General features: G+C 36.5%; 1 protein-coding gene across 3 annotated transcripts in view; it reads right to left on the bottom strand.

The window, feature by feature from the left end:
• RPAP3 (RNA polymerase II associated protein 3) overlaps nucleotides 1-19,471 on the bottom strand; it is a 57,050-nt gene extending 37,579 nt beyond the window's left edge. The window contains exons 1-5 of one of the 3 annotated variants that reach the window (XM_056798387.1): nucleotides 19,220-19,471; nucleotides 16,447-16,605; nucleotides 14,321-14,461; nucleotides 10,485-10,607; nucleotides 8,029-8,156 (exon numbers count right to left, since the gene is read on the bottom strand). In XM_056798387.1, the coding sequence (XP_056654365.1) occupies nucleotides 8,029-8,156; nucleotides 10,485-10,607; nucleotides 14,321-14,461; nucleotides 16,447-16,605; nucleotides 19,220-19,231 (563 nt within the window). In that variant the 5' untranslated portion in view covers nucleotides 19,232-19,471. The remainder of the gene's footprint in view (nucleotides 1-8,028; nucleotides 8,157-10,484; nucleotides 10,608-14,320; nucleotides 14,462-16,446; nucleotides 16,606-19,219) is intronic. The other 2 variants (XM_056798389.1, XM_056798388.1) reach the window with 2 other exon arrangements.
• Nucleotides 19,472-19,711: the final 240 nt, after the last annotated feature.

Below are 19,711 nucleotides of genomic sequence, written 5' to 3'. Positions count from 1 at the left end.
TCAGACATTTAACCCCAACTGTCTAGATCTTACCAATCTTGTACCTTATAGATTCTGAGGCAGAAGATATGGGTTAAGAAAGACTTTGACAAAGATTCTGTCAATTAATGAATAAGTATGTTAAAAGGGATTTACTAGGTGCTCAGTATATGCTAAATACTGCCTTAAGATCTAAGGAAACAAATAAGAAAGCAAAGACAACTGTTGCCCTTAAAGCAGTAGGGCAGACTAGAGTTTGAGTCCCATGTCCTATACTTACAATGCATGACCCTGCACTGGTTACTTTATCACTTGGTCTCAGTTTCCTCAGGTTTAAAATGTTGATAGAAGGTCAAGATATAGCAGCTTAGAGACTGCAACAGCTCAGACCTCTGAAAACCCTTCCTCACTGATCAAAAACGCAATGCTTCGAGGGGACTGAAAACCAAATCTAACAGGACAGAGCTAGGGAACCCTCCTCCTGGACCCAACTTAAAAGGTACACCTCCCCAAAAGCCTGAATTCTAAAACACACAGGTTTAAGGGGAAGGAAGAAGGAAGGTCCCAGGACCCCTCCCCCACCTACAGTGCTGAGCCTCCAGCAGTGACTGGAATCGCTGGGTGGGCAAAGGCGCTAGTCCAGAGAGTAAAGCTGTGCCAGGCTCAGGGTTTAGATCACAAGCAGTGTAGAGGCAACTAGAGGAGAAGCACAGAGCAGGCAGCCTAGTCTCAGCCAAGATGCTCCATCTTGCCACCCCCCCCCCCCCCACCTTTTTTCTGGAAGTTTTGGCCTCAAGGCACATTCAGCTTTGCAGATCAACTCCTCCTCCCTGGCTCAATCTCATCAACGGGGCAGATAAGAAGCCTTCAGAGGGCAGGGAAGCTCAAGCTCCAACACCCCTCCCCCACAGACTAATCTGAGAGCCTTGATGACTAAGCTCCAAGGGCAAAAGCTGATCACAAGGCTTATTCATTATGATCAGGTGGGATTTATACCAGGAATGCAAGGATGGTTCAATATTAGGAAAACCATCCACATAAGTTACCATATCAACAAGCAAACCAATAAAAATCACACAATTATCTCAATAGATGCAGAAAAAGTCTTTGACAAAATACAACACGCATTCCTACTGAAAACACTAGAAACTATAGAAATAGAAGGGCCTTTCCTAAACATAATAAACAGTATATATCTAAAACCATCAGCAAACATCTGCAATGGGGATAAACTAGAAGCCTTCTAAAAAAGATCAGGAGTGAAACAAGGATACCCATTATCACTTCTATTATTTAACATGGTACTAGAAACACTAGCAGTAGCAATTAAAGAAGAAAAGGAAATTAAAGGTACTAAAATAGGTAATGAGGAAACCAAATTATCACTCTTTGCGGATGACATGATGGTCTACTTAAAGAATCCTAGAGAATCAACCAAAAAGCTAGTGGAAATAATCAACAACTTTAGCAAAGTTACAGGATACAAAATAAACCCACAAAAGTCATAAGCACTTCTATTTATTTCCACATCTCAGCAGCAAGAATTAGAATGAGAAATTCCATTTAAAATCATTAGACAATATAAAATACTTAGGAATCTATCTGCCAAGACAAACACAGGAACTATATGAACACAACTACAAAACACTCTCCACACAACTAAAACTAGACTTGAGCAATTGGAAAAACATTAATTGCTCATGGGTAGGACGAGCCAACATAATAAAAATGACAATCCTACCCAAACTAATTTACTTACTTAGTGCCATACCCACTGAACTACCAAAAAACTTTTTTACTGAATTTAAAAAAAAAAACAACATAAAGTTCATTTGGAAGAACAAAAGATCAAGGATATCCAGGGAGATGATGAAAAAAAAATGTGAAGGAAGGGGGCCTAGCAAACTATACTATAAAGCAGTGGTCATCAAAACAATTTGGTACTGGCTAAGAGACAGAAAGGAGGATCAGTGGAATAGACTTGGGGTAAGTGACCTCAGCAAGACAGTCTATGATAAGCCCAAAGATCCCAGCTTTTGGGACCAAAATCCACTGTTTGATAAAAACTGCTGGGAAGATTGGAATATAGTATGGGAGAGACTGGGTTTAGATCAACATCTCACACCCTACTCCAAGATAAACTCAGAATGGGTGAATGACTTGAATATAAAGAAGGAAACTATAAGTAAATTAGGTGAACACAGAATAGTATACATGTCAGATCTTTGGGAAAGGAAAAAGACCAAGCAAGCGTTAGAAAAAAAAAACTACAAAATGTAAAATAAATAATTTTGATTACATTAAATTAAAAAGGTTTTGTACAAACAAAACCAATGCAACCAAAATTAGAAGGGAAGCAACAAATTTGGAAACAATCTTCATAACAAAAACCTCTGAGAAAGGTCTAATTACTCAAATTTATGAAGAACTTAATCAATTATACAATAAATCAAGCCATTCTTCAATTGATAAATGGGCAAGGGACATGAATAGGCAATTTTCAGGTAAAGAAATCAAAACTACTACTAATAATAAGCACATGAAAGTGTTCTAAATCTCTTATAATCAGAGAGATGAAAATCAAAACAATTCTGAGGTACCACCTCACACCTAGAAAATTGGCTAACATGACAGCTATGGAAAGTAATGAATGCTGGAGGGGATGTGGCAAAGTAGGGACATTAATTCATTGCTGGTGGAGTTGTGAATTGATCTAATAACTCTAGAGGGCAATTTGGAACTATGCCCCAAAGGCACTAAAAGACTGCCCTCTGATTTCAGCCACAGCACTGCTGGGTTTGTACCCCAAAGAGATAATAAGGAAAAAGACTCATACAAGAATATTCATAGCTGCGCTCTTTGTATTGACAAAAAACTGGAAAATGAGGGGATGCCCTTCAATTGGGGAATGTCTGAACAAACCGTGGTATCTGTTGGTCATGGAATACTATTGTACTCAAAGGAATAATGAACTGGAGGAATTCCATGGGAACTGGAATGACCTCCAGGAATTGATGCAGAGTGAGAGGAGCAGAACCAGGAGAACATTGTACACAGAGACTGATACACTGTGACACAATCGAATGTAATGAATGGACTTCTCCATTAGTGGCAATGCAATGATCCACAACTCAGAGGGAGCTACGAGAAAGAACATTATCCACATTCAGAGGAAAAACTGTGGGAGTAGAAACACAGAAGAAAAACAACTGCTTGATTACATGGGTCGAGGGGACATGGCTGGGGATGTAGACTAAATGGTCATCCAAGTGCAAACATCAACAACATGGAAATAGGTTCTTATCAAGGACACATAAAACCCAGTGGAATTGCATGTCAGCTACAGGAAGGGATGGGAGGAGGGGAGGAAAGAATATCATCTAAATTGACTAGTTAAATAAAATTTTCAAAAAAAAGTAAACAATAGTTCAAAGGAAAAAAAATGTTGATAATAAAAGTACCAATCTCACAGGGTCATTTTGAGCACCCGCAGGGATAACATATATCAAATGTTCTACACATGCTAGCTATTATTATGATTGCTATTTTAATGCGGAAACAACACCCAGAAGACAGCACTGACCAGAGAGGGGCATTCTGGCTAGTTAAAGGGATAAGTGGAGTCACGGAAAAGAAGAGACACATCCCAACCAAGAATAATGATCTTCCATTTGAGAAGGGTGCCTAAGCCAGTCATGACTCAAATCTCCAGGCTATTCTTCAGACTTTCTTGACCATGCCTCTATGTGAGTACCTTCATTTTTACCCCCCACATATACTTTTTCAGCTTGATTTTATGTTGTGTTTCCCCATTCTGTTGTCTGTTCTCCATTCCCTAAGGATATATATATATATATTCCCTCCTATGTCTACATCTGTATTCCTTAAACCAAGCACATTGCTTGTTAAGTAAACTTAACAAATGCTTGTTGACTGACAATGGCAAAATTGACCTAAACCCAGGTCACAGTTGTAGACCCAGAGGTTGTGGAAGGGGATAGAAAGGTCACATTTCAGATGCAAAGAAAGCTATAGAGGAGGTGGCTGGAGAAGAAGAAGCAAAGGATGGCTAGGGCTTTCCTGAACACAGAAGAGGCAGTGGAGAGGGCAAGGCTCAGGGTAGAGTTGGGAACAAGTTATGAAGGAAGGTACCAGAGAGTGGCAAAGAGCTGATTCCAACCTTGGAACTACACAGAATAACAGAACTAGTAGGCTGGCCACAAGATGATGAATTTTTTTGCTAAGACAAGTCACAAAACAAAGAAGAGTAAAAAACAGCCCATAATCCTTGTGTGGGTTCCAAAGAAAATGAAAAAAAAGAACTACTCAAAATATGAAATCCTTGTCCAATGACTTATGGGCAATATTGCTAAATGACTTGGACATCCATTAAAAAAAAAACCTCTTACCTTCTATCTCAGAATTGATAATAGTATTGGGGTTACATGACTTGCCCAGGGTCACACAGCTAGGAAATGTCTAAGGCTAAATTGGAACCCACCTTCTCTTGAATCCAGCCCTGGCTTTCTATCCATTGAACCACCTTGTAGTCCCTCATATCAATCTTGACCATCTTGCCAACTCAAAAAACCAGAAGATGCAGTTGCAGCTAAAAAAAGAATGGGGGGTGGGGAGGGGGGGAGCTGGGTAGCCAAGTGGATTGAGAGCCAGGCCTAGAGACGGGAGGTCCTAGGTTCAAATCTGGCCTCAGACAGTTCCCAGCTGTGTGACCCTGGGCAAGTTACTTGACCCCCATTGCCTAACCCTTACTACTCTTCTGCCTTGGAGCCAATACACAGTATTGATTCCAAGACAGAAGGTAAGGGTTTAAAAAAAAATTAATTAAATTAAATTAAAAATAAAAAAAGAATGGCTTTTAGCATTTCTTGGAGAAGTAAAGGAAGGAGAGAGGAGTGGATTTTATTGTATGCATAAAGGTAACAAAAAATATTATTTCACAGAATATTTGGTTATCAGGAGTTAAGACAATTGAAAAGTACTTGCAAAAAGACCATTATGAATGGCTTTGATGCAGACAAATCAAATAATTATTAAAAAATGAAGCATTATATTTTGAAAAGAAAAAACATATGATATAGGTGTCACCCATGAGTTAGCTGTCAGGCACAGAGGCCTGATTCCTGGAAAAACAAGCAAAACATTTTACAGTTAATTAAAAGAAAGAATAAGTAATCCCATTGTGTTTAATGTTTCTCAATCATGAAATAGTATTTAATTCAGTAGGCCACCTTATACCTCATTTACAGTAAATTGTTTCCCATCCATATATCAAAATTATTTAAAATTCCCTGAAAGATGACCCTCTTATAATAAACATAAGGCAAGATATAAAACAGAGAAAACAAGGTCCTCCAAGTGCTTCTAGGTGCAGATGTTTGCAATTGTGTTATAATAATTACATAAAAGTCTCAGAACTCAGTAGAGTCCTAAAAGAGATCTATAATCAATGGAATTTGCCCTATTCATTCACAGGAAAGATCAAGTACATAAAAATATTGTGAATTTTAGATTTACTCCACCCTGCTTAGTCTTTAGAATTCTAGCAACCAGGAATGTATATACCCCTACTTAAGGATTAACTGTAGGAGAGGAAGGTCTATAACCTGTGGGTGCTAGCAAGTGACCAATCAGAAACAACTGACTGACCCCCTGGGCTGTCCTAAGCCAAGTATAAGCCACCAGTGGTACATGTGAGACACAGGAAGTGATGTAAAGAACTGCTTTTCTCCTTTATATTTCACATCATTTCCTTTGAGGGGGACTTTGGTAGTGTATGCGACCTTTGCAGCTTTTGCGGACCTTGGCGGCTTTTTGTGGTGGTTTTTGACTTGGGAGGGCTGGAGTATGGAGGTCTGAGACTGCTTCCCTTAGTCGACCAAGTGGTGAGTGTTAAGGTTGACTTCCCTTTCCCTTGACCATTCTGAAGGTTCCAGCCTCCAAGGAGGCCCCTCATCTTGGAGGAGGTCTCCTAGCTGGAAGCCAAGTTAGATTTAATCTTCTGGGAAGGCCCCTTGGCTGAGGCCTCTGAACTCCCCCTGGCTCAGTCCAGGCCAGAGTAGATCTTCTACCCTTTTCCCTCTTCCTCCCTCATTCTTAATTTCTTACTTCTATTGTAAATAAGCCACCATAAAATTCTATTCTGACTTGAGTATTTCATTGGGATTTAGAATTTAAATCCCTGGCGATCACTAAATAATATATTCAGTCTCAACCCTAAATTTTACCCTTAACAGTATCTATTGCCCAAATTTCAATAAGGAATTAGAAAGACAGTCTATAGAGCCTATCCAAAAGCATGTCTGACTAGAATACACAATACAGGTAGACAATGAATTGGGTCTAGAATTGAACAGGAGAATAGGCTGATGAGAGGTGTTGCTCTTTACTGACCTCGTGCTTTCCATGAAAGCAAAATTCATCTTTTTAATATTAACATTTCATTAAAGTTGCTATATAGCAGTGAGACACAAAATATAACTCCAAAAAACTTAAAAAAAAAAACAAAACTAAAAAGGCATGGAAAGATGCACAATGGGCTTTAAGTAGGCTGACATACATATAGATATATAAATAGAAATATATACACATATAATAATGAATAACTTGGAAGCACAAAAGTAAAAAAAGCCATCAAGAAATTATATTGGTTGGTCATGTGGCAGGAAAAAGACCACCAGTATCTTCATACCAAGAGAAAGAGAAGAAAGTCTTTAGACACAGTGAGTGGACACCCTCTAAGAGGAAGAGGGAATGGGACACTATGGTGAACTTAAGGGAAAAGATGAATGAGTCATATATGGGATATTAGTCATAGATGAGTGGCTGCTTGCATTACTTAAGAGAATTACTGAATCAATGAGAATATAGGCCCATTCAAGTTGGAATCTCAAATAATTCCTTGAATTTCTTGAAGTCCATTATTATGATGTAAAAAAAAAAAGCCTTTTATCACTTTGCTTTACATGATGTCCAAGAGTTAAATCTCTCAACTGCTTTTTCCTGAGCCAACAGATAATCTAAAAGAATAACACTAGAACACAAGATCATGTCTAATATAAGAAATTTAATATATTCTATTTGTTTCCTTATTTAACCATAAAGCATTACCATTTTTTCTCCTTAAAAAGTATCTTTGTAAAGGAGAAAATTAAAAGGAGGAAAATTCATTCTACAAGTTCCAAAAAATCCTCTAGGGAACATGTATGTCAAAATTAAGGTATGAATACCTTGAATACAATTAATACAATGACTAAAATTCAATAATGCTATTTATGTTGTTTTTCCTACTTTATAGGGTAATATAGAGGAACATGCTGTTGTTGTAGAAACCAATCACACAGACTTAAGACCATAGATTTAGAGCCTGGCAGAACCTTATAAGCTTAGCTAATTCAACTGTTCTCATTTTAAAAATGAGGGAAGCGAGGCCCAAAGAAGTTAAATGACTACTCCATGGCCACATACACACAAAGTAGGGCAAAGCTAGGAGTTGAACCCAGGTCCTGATCCCAACTCCAGTATTCCATATTGCCTGTTGTTCACTTCAACATTTAAAGATATTTATATGGATTTGTTTTTTGAATACATGACTTTCAGGAAGTAATATTTTAGATTTAAACTAAATGAGGACAAAAGAGTTCTTTTTTTAAACTTGTAACATCATTTTAAACATTTTATATATTATTTGGGTATGTACATATATGGCTATATGTAGCCAACTACATATAATATACAAAATATTTAAAATGAAGTTATAAGTAAAATTCAATACAAGAAAAAAATCTTCAAGATGCTTACCCATAATAGTAAAACAGACTCCCTTTATACATTCAATTATTAAATAACCCTTGCCAAGCACTTGTACTTATTATTAGCACAGTAGGAGAGGTAAAAAGGAAAACAGTCCCTGCTCTCATGCAGGTTACAATATAATGAAAAGAGAAACAGTACATGCACAAATATTAACAATTTGTACAAGTACAATATAAAACAAAATGATACATGTGTAAGCATACAAATCTACCTTACTTTTTCATTCTAAAGAAAGCTGATGCTCTGTTTGTTGGTAAAACTGGATTATATGGATCTGCAGCCATGCCTTTTGTGTAACAGTCAATTGCTTCATCATATTTTCCTTGTTTAAAGTATTTATTTCCCTGAAAAAGCATAACATTGGTCAATTTTCATGATAATGGAGCACAATTCCACAGTAACATTTTTTTTGTTGGTACATCTACAAACATCTTTCTCACATTAAATACCATCATCAAGGCTGGAAGAAATGAAAAAAAAAAAAGATGCTGTTTTGCAAACTCAAGTAAGTATTACTATAACTCTTTTCTTACCATAACCCAAGCTGTTCCCAGAGTCTGTATAATTATCAAAGGGATTGCAACACCCTCCTCTAGGGGTACTGCATAACTGTCATAGAGATTATATAATTATAAGAAAAAAATCCAAAACTTAATAAACTATTTGAAGAAGACACCATAAAGAAGCCTGAAAAACCCCCACAGCATCAGAAGATCCAGCATGAACTTTGGAGCATGATTGATTGAACTGTGGGAGGTTGAACATATTTATTCTGAATGTAAATTCTTATGCCAAAGGGGACTGCCCCCTAATTGGCTTACTGTGAATTCACCTAGCAAACATTGGTTTGCTCTCTCTTTTTCTTTCATTTCCTTCTCATCTCTTAACTATTGTAGTTTCTGATTATGTAAAATAATTCATTGGGGAGACTAGTCTCCTAAAGAATCAGAGGGGATTGTGAAAAGGAATTCTTGGTTCTCTTTGTCTATTCTGAATTTACACTTGTGAAAAGGGAATCTTTTATTCTCTTTCCAACTTTCCAACTCTTAGTTCGAATTGACACTTTGGTTATACCTCACTAGACTGAAGAAAGGATTAATTCTCCTTTGTCTACCTTTTAAATTGAATCAACAAAAGATTGAACACCTTACTTAGTGCTAGGTGAAAAGCCAGCAAGATACTTAGAGAGCTCCACCCTTTTTTAAACTCATTCAGTCAAACTTTTAAGCTTCTTTTAAGAGTTCACACAAGAGTTCACACCCTCAGAAATTGTTCAATCAGGAAAAGGAATCTTTTTGATGAGAAATTGACCATCAGAAGGTCAGAAGGTGAGACGTCAATCCCACACACACTGCCCTCTGGGCAATGCTGGACAATTTGAAAAGTGTGATTGGTCCCTGTGAAGAGGGGAGGAGACAAGAAGTAAATTTACCTAAATTTACCCCTTACACCATAAAAGCAAGACTGAACTCCTTCAGAGCAGATGGTCTTTGAGAAGATAGTCTGAAGAGATTGTCTTCTGGAGGTAGTCTTCTAACTAGGGAAAGTCTTGGAGGGAGCTTTGCTGGAGATTGCAGATTGGATTGTGGGCATGGAGCTTGGCTTCAATTTAGACTCTGACTCCTGGACTACTTTGTTGGGTGAGTGAAAGGCTGACTACTTTCCTAGTTTCCGTCTAGGAGGAGGCCACCCATAAGCCACCTTCCTGGTTGAGAGCTAATTTATCTCTGCCTGAATTAAGCAGACTCAAGGCAAAACATTTAGGTTGATAGGATAGATAACTTCTCTATACCCTCACATTTCTCTTCTTTATTGTTTCCTCTCTATTTATAAATACTTGTAAATAAATTTCTAACTCAAGCTATAATATTGGCACCACATAATTTCATAAAATTATTGTCCAACCATTAAATTTCACCTTTACAGGCCCTGGTAGAAAAATAGACAGGTTCCCCTTTTAATAAACAAGAAGGGCCCAGAGAGACATGATGTACTGGACAAGGAAGAGAAAGGTATCAAAATAAAAGTTTAATATGGACAAAATATTCTGTTTGCTTCAACCAAGATTTTCTGTGATTTTCACAGGGTCCCAGTTGATCTACTATTCCACCTAGATCTACTATTCTACCTAGGGCTATTCTACCTAGAATCATAATCCCGATGATATGTGGTCCTCCACACCTCAGCTAAAGAATTATGGATCCTTATTGTCATTTAGGGAAACCAGCCTTTCTGAAAATGTTTTTTAAATGCATAAAATGCACAGGTTCACAAAGCAAACCAATTGTATTAAAATATAGTTATCAAAAAGTTTTTTAATACTTTAGCCCCAGGTTGAAAAACCTTGTCCTCATGGCACCAATGGCACAAGTTCCTTGCAACAGAAAGAAATCACAAAACAATGCCATAATGAAACAATTCCTAAAAGATAGAATATCATACCTTTATGAGGGATTAGGTGGAGGGGAGAGGGAATGCTAAAGGTGAGTGTGGTACAATAAAAACACTTCTGGGTTTATAGAGCAAAATAGCATAGATTCAAATTCCAGCTCTGTCACTTACTACCAATGTGACTTTGGGCTAATCATTTGACTTCTATGTTCTAGTTTCCTTATCTCTAAAATAAGGAAGTTGGGAGACTTCTAAGATCTCTTTCACATCTAATGTGGTACCTTTTCTTTCTCAGCAAGAGCCTTTTGTGAATCTATATGAATTCCATCTTCTTCTGATTCTGATTCTGCTGATACTGAATCATGAGTACTATCTTCTTTATCAAGCTCTTCCAGTATTGTGTCCTAAGATCATATAGGATAAATAGGAGATGTTCATAACATAAAACTATTTAAAATTTAACTATTTAAAATTTAAAGAAAAACATTAAATATGTTGGAATGATAGAACATTCAAACCATAGCATAGCACGGCATGGTACAGCAAGTTAGATTAGTCAAATTCCCTGCAATCATAATTCCAGAACTGCTGTATACCAATAATTGTGCACTCAGAAGACTTGAGAAAACAACATGCAACAAATTAGGGATACTACAAAAGTGCTATATTAACTAAAATTTGCAACAGAAAAAAAAAAGTCAAAATCAGTGAAGAAGAGTCAAAATTTGGAATCCGAAGAGAAATGAATTCAAATCATGATTAACATTTACTAGTTGTCTGATCACGTAAAATGAAACTGACCTCATATTATACTGGCCAAGGTAGGCATGTAGATATGGGAGGGGGGTTCTTCAAAAATCAAAAACTGATTAATGCTAATCAAACACAAGTAGCACACTAAAGTAAAGCTAGTTTTTGTTTAAGGAGTCTTGTTAAAATATCTGATATGTAGGATGTAGAATTAACTAAATGATTTGTCTTATTTATTCAAAATTATGTTATAACAGATGTGTGTATATGTACACATACACATACACATACACATAATGTTTTTGTTGGGCTATCACTTAAGTCTTCTATCCAATGTCTGGTTTTAATTGTTGACTGAAATGCCTAGAATGCATGTTTTTAACATTAGATTTAAGTTTCTTTGGTTCATTTCTTCAACATGTAATCTCAGTCAGGTATGTAGAAAAGAAGGCCAGAATGTAATCATGATCCAAATTTGCACAATTGTCTTGTGACAGATTAGTATATAAATGAACAATAAGAAAATGTACAATGAATGCTTACTCACAAAAACTGATTAAAGTTATAGCAATTAAAATTATGTACCTGGGAAACTTGGGAGTGTACAGTATCTTATAAGTATTGAGATGAAGCCAATATTCTGTTTTCTATATTGCAATATCGCCAAATATTTAACCCAAAGTAAATCATATATATGTCATACATATAAATAAAATAAAAATAAATTCTTATTTTCTGTCTTATAATTGATAGTAAGTATCGGTTCTAAAGCAGAAGAATGGCATAGGCTATGCAACTGGGATTAAATGACTTGTCCAGGGTCACAAAGCTAGGAAGTATCTGAGGTCACATTTGAATCCCAGTCCTCTTGACATGGTACTCCACCACTAAGCCACCTAGCTATCCATCTGATTTTATATATTCCTTGATTTCGTCTATCTTAAATAGTTCTTAAAGATCCCAAGACTGAAAACCAAATAAGACAATGTACCATCATTACCTCACCTTAATTTTCCAACCTTATTTGATAAAAGGGATTAGATTAGAAAAAATAAAATTAGATAAAAGTATTTTGTAATACTATCATTTTTCTACACAGAATAGTCATTATTTATTGGAAAATAACCTACAGAACAAACAAGAAGGAAAATGTTTTTTGAGAAAGGGTGTTATATAGAAAAAGTGCTGGGGAAAAGACTATAAAGTAAAAAAAGAAAATAAAAAGTTAAACTGAAAGCCTCTCTTAGAGAATTTGAGCTTAGTAGGTTACTTCCTGGCAAGGAAGGATTTCTTAAGAGCAACTATTTCATATCACAACACTTGTATTTCATTAAGAATAACAAACAATAGTCTAATTCAGAAAATAAAAGGAAGGTAGTAGTCACATTATATACTAAACTGTGGTTGTTTATTGGCATATAGAAGGCCAGAAGCCCACACTTTTAGGGATCCTAGAAAAACTAGCTATATTCTCTTATGAGGCCACTTTGGAAATGGAGAATGGCATTCTTTTTTAAGAAATCTTGCTTAATTTTTAGAAATTTTGAAAATAACAACAGAATAAGACATTGAGAGTACCACTTGTGCTTAAGGAGCAATGATGATTCTTGGAGACAATAACAACTTTAAAAATTACCAATTTCCTACAAAGCACTGTTGAAACTCAAAACATCTTTTCATTTTCTATCCATCAACAAGCAAGCAATTACTATGTGCCAGTAGCTGGAAATAATACAAAAGTCAAAACTGTCCTTGCTCTAAAGGAATTTGAATTCTATTTAAGGGAATATGTTTACAGGTAAATAAAAGATATAAAACACACACACACACATATATATAGTGATGGGGGGGAGGGGAACAGGACAACAGGCAAAGCCCCTTGAAAGAAACAGCCATTTGAATTTAGCCATGAAAGGAGTTAGGGGTTCCAAGCAGTGAGGCAAGAAAAGGCATTCTAGAAATAGGGAGATAGTGGGTGCAAAGGCACAGAAATGGGAGATTGAATATTATATATGGAGAACAGCAAACAGGTCAGGAACATGAAATAATATTAAAGGAGGAATAGGTAATTAACTTGGAAAGATAAAATTAAAGGCTTTAAATGTCAAACAGAGGAATTTATATTTTATTCTAAAACAGGAGAGAATGATGTTTCTATAGCAGGAATGAGAGGGTCAGACTTATGTTTTTGGAATGTCAATTTGAAGACTACATGAAAGATGGAATAGAAAAGAAAAACATTAGCTGCAAGACAGACCAAGCAAGAGATTATCTCAATAGTCCAAGTTAGAGGTGATAAAGACCTGGACTAAGATGATTATGATGTGAACTCAAAAAAGAGGAAGGATATTGAGGAAAATAAACAAGATTTGGCAAGTAATTGGATAAAAGGGTGAGTGAGAATAGACTCAAGAATAACTCTTGGGTTATAAACCTGGACAACTGGAAGAATTGGTGGCACAGAGAATAGACTGCCACGCACAGAGTCAGGAACACTCATCTTCCTGAGTTCAAATCTGGCCTCAGGTACTTATTAGTTATGTGATCTTGGCCAAGTCACTTAACCCTGTTTGCCTTGGCTTCCTCATCGCAAAATGAACTGGAGAAAGAAATGGCAAACCACTCCATTATCTCTCCTAAGAGAAATTCAATTGAGGTCAAGGAATCAGATAATTAAACAACTGAACAAGAAACGTGGTGTCCTCAACAAGAATAAAAGTGGTAGGAGGAGGGGTAAGTTTAGGGAACTAGATAATGATTTTGCCTCAATCATTTTTAAGACAAAGTTATTCAAAATGTAGACAAAGTAGAACACTTTTGATACTGCATACATCAGAATTGTTTGAAGATTTTGTTACTTCTTAAAATAAATGTCACAAGACAGTCAAAGAGGTTAAGATGAAGTCATTGTGTGCTGTTTAGATTAATAAAAATTTTAAATTAATTATATTAAGGGAAAACCGACATCTTTTTATTTCATATTAGTCAAAATCTTTTTAAAATGAGGGTCTCAATCCAACAATCCTCTTTGTATAGTCCTCTACATATAAAATGAATATGAGAAACTGAGGAAAATAGATGCTGATTTCCAAAGTACACATTGAGTTGATTTGTAAATAAATCCCTGGCATTCACTAGATTTGCTATCATCTACTGCCTTCTTAAAAGTGGATCAAAGAGGGAAAAAAGAAACCTGGCTATTTGGGGTTCTGAGTTGAGATTTTATTGTACCATAAAAAAAACTATAATAAAGAAAAACTACATGGAAATTTTTGTAGCTTTTTTTAAAAAATCTGATTAAAGATTGCTGATAATCCATGAGTAAATCTGCATTTGTATATCAAAGGGCAGAACTAAAGCAACTTACCACATCAAGTTTTCCCCATGCTTCATAATCATAGGATTTTATCCTATTTTTTTTGTTTTCTTCTGTGGTTTTTTCAGAAGGCACTTTTGTTTTGTTTTTCTTCTTTTTCTTAAAATTTTTATTTCGAACAGGAAATAAGTTCTAGGAAGAAAACCATTTTTTAAAATTTAATTTAAAAAATTTTCCCCATGGTTACATGATTCTTGTTGTCTCTCTCCCCCTTCCTGGAGTTGACAAGCAATTTCACTGTGTTATACATATATTATCACTCAAACCCTATTTCCATATTATTCACTTTTTAAAATAATCTCTTAAAACAAAAACCTCAAATCATATACCCATATAAACGAGTGATAATTATATGTTTTCTTTTGGATTTCTATTCCCACAGATCTTTCTCTAGATGTGTATAGCATTCTTTCGCATAAGTCCCTCAGAATTGTCTTGGATCTTTGCATTTATTTTAGTAGCAAAGTCAATTACATTTGATTGACCCATAATGTGTTATTATATATAATGTTCTCCTGGGTCTGTTTCTTTCACTCTGCATCAGTTCATGTAGGTCAGAAAAACATTTTTTAAAGTGCTGTATTTTCTTACTTTTAACTATCAACAACTGAAAGATTATTGATAACATGACATTTTCAAGAAAAAAAATGCTTACAGCCATCAACTGAATGCACCTATAATTTGTAATGATTATCTGTGCTCAAGTTAAACTTCCATTTAAATACTTCAAATATTTATGATTTCATCACTGTGGATATTAAGACTATTTACAACTCACTTCAGTAGACAGACTATGATTGCTGTGGCAGAGAAATCAGTCACATTGGGCCAAACTTATGATAAGCAGATTCAAATTTAACTAGTTTGATCATCAGTTCCAAATTTAAATCAATTTGAAACAATAGACTAAAATATCAAACATTGCACTGTTATTATATGGGTTCTGCAGCAATACAAGGTTCTCAAGGAATAGTATAATCTGTTTTCATGTTTTATCTTCTCCCCATATAAAAATCTTTTCTTAGACATAAATAAGTTTAAGTGTACTTCTTTAAGAGAGGTAAACATAGGGGCAGCTGGGTGGCTCAGTGGATTGAGAACCAGCCCTAGAGATGGGAGGTCGTAGGTTCAAATCTGGCCTCAGACACTTCCCAGCTGTGTGACCCTGGGCAAGTCACTTGACCCCCATTGCCTAGCCCTTACCACTCTTCTGCCTTGGAGCCAAAACACAGTATTGACTCCAAGATGGAAGGTAAGGGTTTTAATTAAAAATAAGTAAATAAATGAATAAATAAATAAATAAAAGAGAGAGGTAAACATTATTTTGAAAGACTTAGAATTCTGATCAATTCAATGACTCACCAAGATTCCAGAGAACCAATAATTAATGCTATCTAGAGAGAAATATGGACTCAAAATGTAGAATATTTTTGCTCACAAACAATATGGGAATTTGTTTTTCTTAACCACATATATGCTAAAAGGACTTTGTTTTTATTTTCAATTGGGCAGGGGAAGTGGGAAAGAAAAAGGGGCTATGGATAGGAAAGCCTCCAAAAAGGGAAGAAAAAAAGCTATTGAAGCATTTTTTAAAATGCACTAAAAAGAATGGAAGTCAGAAAGAATGATAGACAAGTAGGATAGCTCCAAAAGTTATAGGTTGAATTTCTCATATTTTTAAAAAAGAAAATGAGCTACACATAAATACTATGCATATGGAAATGCCCATTTAATTTCATATTTAAGGTTAGAATAAAAAATAACTTTAAAAAAGATGCAAATATTTAATAAAATCAGTGTAGTGCTATGAGATATTTAAGTATTTTCCTATGAAAATAATCTACTTGATAAGGCTCAACTATTTAATTATGTATTAAGGGACTAATTTACTTTTAGATTATAATACATACTAATCATTGTAATTCTAGTTATTCATTAAAATTATTTTTCAAAACGAATAAGTAAAAAATAATAGGATTTCTAAAAAAGAAGAAAATTTAATAGTATAGCAATTTACTTCAGTTTTGCAACTCCAAAAATACAAAATACAAAAATAATAAGTTGTTTGGATTTTATTTTTAGTTTGCTAAGTGGTAAATTAAAAACTCCCAACTTACCTCTCCTGAAACACCATTTTGATTTCTCAATTCCAAATCCATTTGTTTAATGTCTTTTTCCCAGCTTTCTAAATCCTTCACAAAGTCTTGTAGTTCCTCAGCATTATGCTTCATCTGTAACTGCAACTCAACTGCTTTGCTTGCTGAAGTCATTATGATCTGCAAAGTTTTAGAAACATTAACCTCCATTAGAATTTCTTTTAAATGTATTATTAATTTTCCTAAATTGGAAATATTCTTATAAGAACAGAAAATTAGTGATTCTTCCAACTATTTTAGATGTGATCAAGGAATAAAAATAGGAGAAACAAATGAAATAAAACATTAAACAGCATATACTTAATGGGTTTCACAAATCAGGATACCAAATAAAATATTTTAGTAAGGAAATAAGATTGTATAGTCCAGTTCATCTATGAATGAAAAAAGAATGCATAAAAGCTTCTTATAGGAACATGCAGCACATTGTAGTAAGTTAGTCTCATCCTCCTATCTCAATATGTCATATTATTTCTTTAGTTGCTTCTGACATTCCTAGTTCATTTCAATTCATTTAAGATAATTACTAGAAAGGTGCTTATTTTTTATATATTTTAAAGTTGACAGTGGGCCTTTGTTTAGAATGGGTTATTTCCCAAAAATAGCTAGAATATTTGCAAAAACAGGTACACTTCCTTTAAAGAACCATTATTTTGGGCAGCTCAGCAGACAACACTAGCCCTGGAGTCAGGAGGTATGGATTCAAATTTGACTTCCAACACTTCCTACCTATGTGATACTGGGCAAGTCATTTAACTCCAACTGAACAGTCCTTACTACTCATTTGTCTTAGAATAAAAAGTAAGGGTTTAAACAAAAAGGTTTTTAAAAGACTCATTATTTCTTCAATATGGATATTTATTCCCTGTGATAGCTCAGATCATAACTCCTTTTTACCTTAAAAGGCACTCTTCATGAACTTTGTGGCCAAAAACATTCATCTTCTAGTGGCCAACCTCCTCAAGGCTGGATTTTGCTAGAGGCAGCTATGCCTCTAACTCAAAGCTTTTCCATTTTGACAGCTTACCTCAGGTAGCATATGTTTTGAGAATCCAGTGTCATCTCCATGCCATAATAAGGTTCCAAAGGAAGACTTTAGGACTCCAAAAGCAAAGCTACACACACACACACACACACTCTCTCACTCACTCTCTCTCTTTCTCTCAACCACCCACCTAGTAAATGCCACAGAGGAAAAACAAAGCTAAAGAAAAAAATTCCCGAGGAAAAAGAGTTGGCTTTAGAGGGGGACAACCTGAATTCAAATTTAGACTTTTAACACAACCCTGGTGAAGTCTCTTCTACCTAGGTCTGTTTCTTCATCTGAAAAAATGAGAGTTGACCTCTAAGGTCCCTTCCAAATATAGATCTAAGATACTATGACCATGAGTAGAATCAAAATATAATTCTTCTGCTTTTATAGTACTTTTAGAATACCCAGGTATAAAACTCGTATTATACTAATGCCTAATTTGGAGATCTTGCTTCCTAATCCATTCATCTATTTTCAGTAAATTACTACATGAAAACATGGAAATTTGTGGATATTAAGGGTTATAGTCCAATCCTTAATTTTTTTTTAAACCCTTACCTTCCATCTTGGAATCAATACTGTGTATTGATTCTCCTGACTCTCAATCCACTAAGCTACCCAGCTGCCCCCCAGTCCTTAATTTTATTGTTTAGAAAAATGACCATTCAGTGAGGTTGAGTTGTCCTGTGACATTTAAGTTGTCCAACAGCTAGCTTATTTAATAGTTAATCCAATAGCTAAATTTATTTATTTTCTCCTTAAAACCCTAAAAGTACTATTATGGAGGTAGTAAAATATGGCTGAGTTAAGTGATCTGCCCAAGGTCATAGACCTAAGAAGTTAATAGCATTTACTAAGAATTTGTGTGGGACAGCTCAGTGGATTGAGGACCAAGCCTAGAGATGGGAGGTCCTAGGTTCAAATTTGACCTCAGACACTTCCTGGTTGTGGGACTCTGGGCAAGTCATTTCACGCCTATTGCTTCACCCTTACCACTCTTCTGCCTTGGAACCAATATGCAGTATTGAAAAAAAAAAAAAAAGGATTTTTATGCCAGGCTTAGTGATAAGTGCTGGGGACAAAAAAAGAAAAAGAAGAGCTCACAGTCTAATGGGGGTCACAACATGCCAACAATTTATGTACAACCTGGAAATAATCAACCAAGTGGAGGCAAAAACATTAAGGGGAATTCGGAAAAGTTTCTTAGAGGGTGAAATTTTGGCTCTAACTCGAAGTGTTAGTGAAGGAGAGTGTTCCAGACATGGGGACAGCCTGTGAAAATGTGTTTAGTTTCTTAACTCAGGTCTCTAGGTAGAGCGATCAAACACACGACATCCTCTTGGCGACTTAATAAACAAGTAAGGGGGTGTGGGGGCAGGGACTGGAATGCATCCAAGTCCTCCAGGTTCTAGAGGTTTCGCACTACAAGGTGGAGAGCCAAAATCAGGAGCGTTCCTTAATCTTGCCCCCACCCCGTTCCCGCAGCCATTTGCTCAAATTAAACCCCCAAATTTGGGGGCCAGGGAGGTAGGTGACAGTTCTGGTAACCGAAAGCTCTTCCACCGACCCACTCCGTCAGCTCCCACCGCGGGGTCTCACTCAAAAGACAAGTTTCCATGAACGCCCCGCCTCCTGGAAGCCCCGCCCCCAGCGGAAAGCTCCGCTACCCGGGAGACCCCATGGCCACCGCCGCCACCCCACCTCCGTCAACATACGTGCTCCTCCCTCCTCCCCTTCAGGATGCCCTCACCCAGGGCCTCAGGCCGCTTCTAGCCTCAGTGCCAACGTGCCCCGCGTTGTCACCAGCCCCCGGCTACTCCCGGTCCGCAGACGGCGGCGACGACACTAGACTCGTAACACAGGCACCGACTCTCAAGAGCCCCTTCCCACAATGCTCGGCGCGACCCGCTTCCTCTCGCGCCCGGGGTACGCCGGGAGAGAAGCTCCAGACCCCACCCTCTCTCTCTCTCCATCACCCCTCTCGCTCTTGCGCATGGGCAAAGGTTGGAGCCGACGCCTGAACGCGGGAGACCCCTGGCGTTCTGTGAGCGGCTCTGTAGTAACGCCACATTCAGCCTAGCGGCCGATCTCAGATTATGCCGCTGCGGGGTATCGTTGGTTTGGGGATGAGGAAGACCTCAGTCCGGATCTTGCTCAGACGCTTCCTGGCTGTGGGACCCAAGTGATTTACTG

This window comes from Monodelphis domestica, chromosome 5 (genome assembly GCF_027887165.1).
Source record: "Monodelphis domestica isolate mMonDom1 chromosome 5, mMonDom1.pri, whole genome shotgun sequence".
Classification (NCBI taxonomy): Eukaryota; Metazoa; Chordata; class Mammalia; order Didelphimorphia; family Didelphidae; genus Monodelphis; species Monodelphis domestica.
This window is presented reverse-complemented; position numbering and strand designations above follow the sequence as displayed.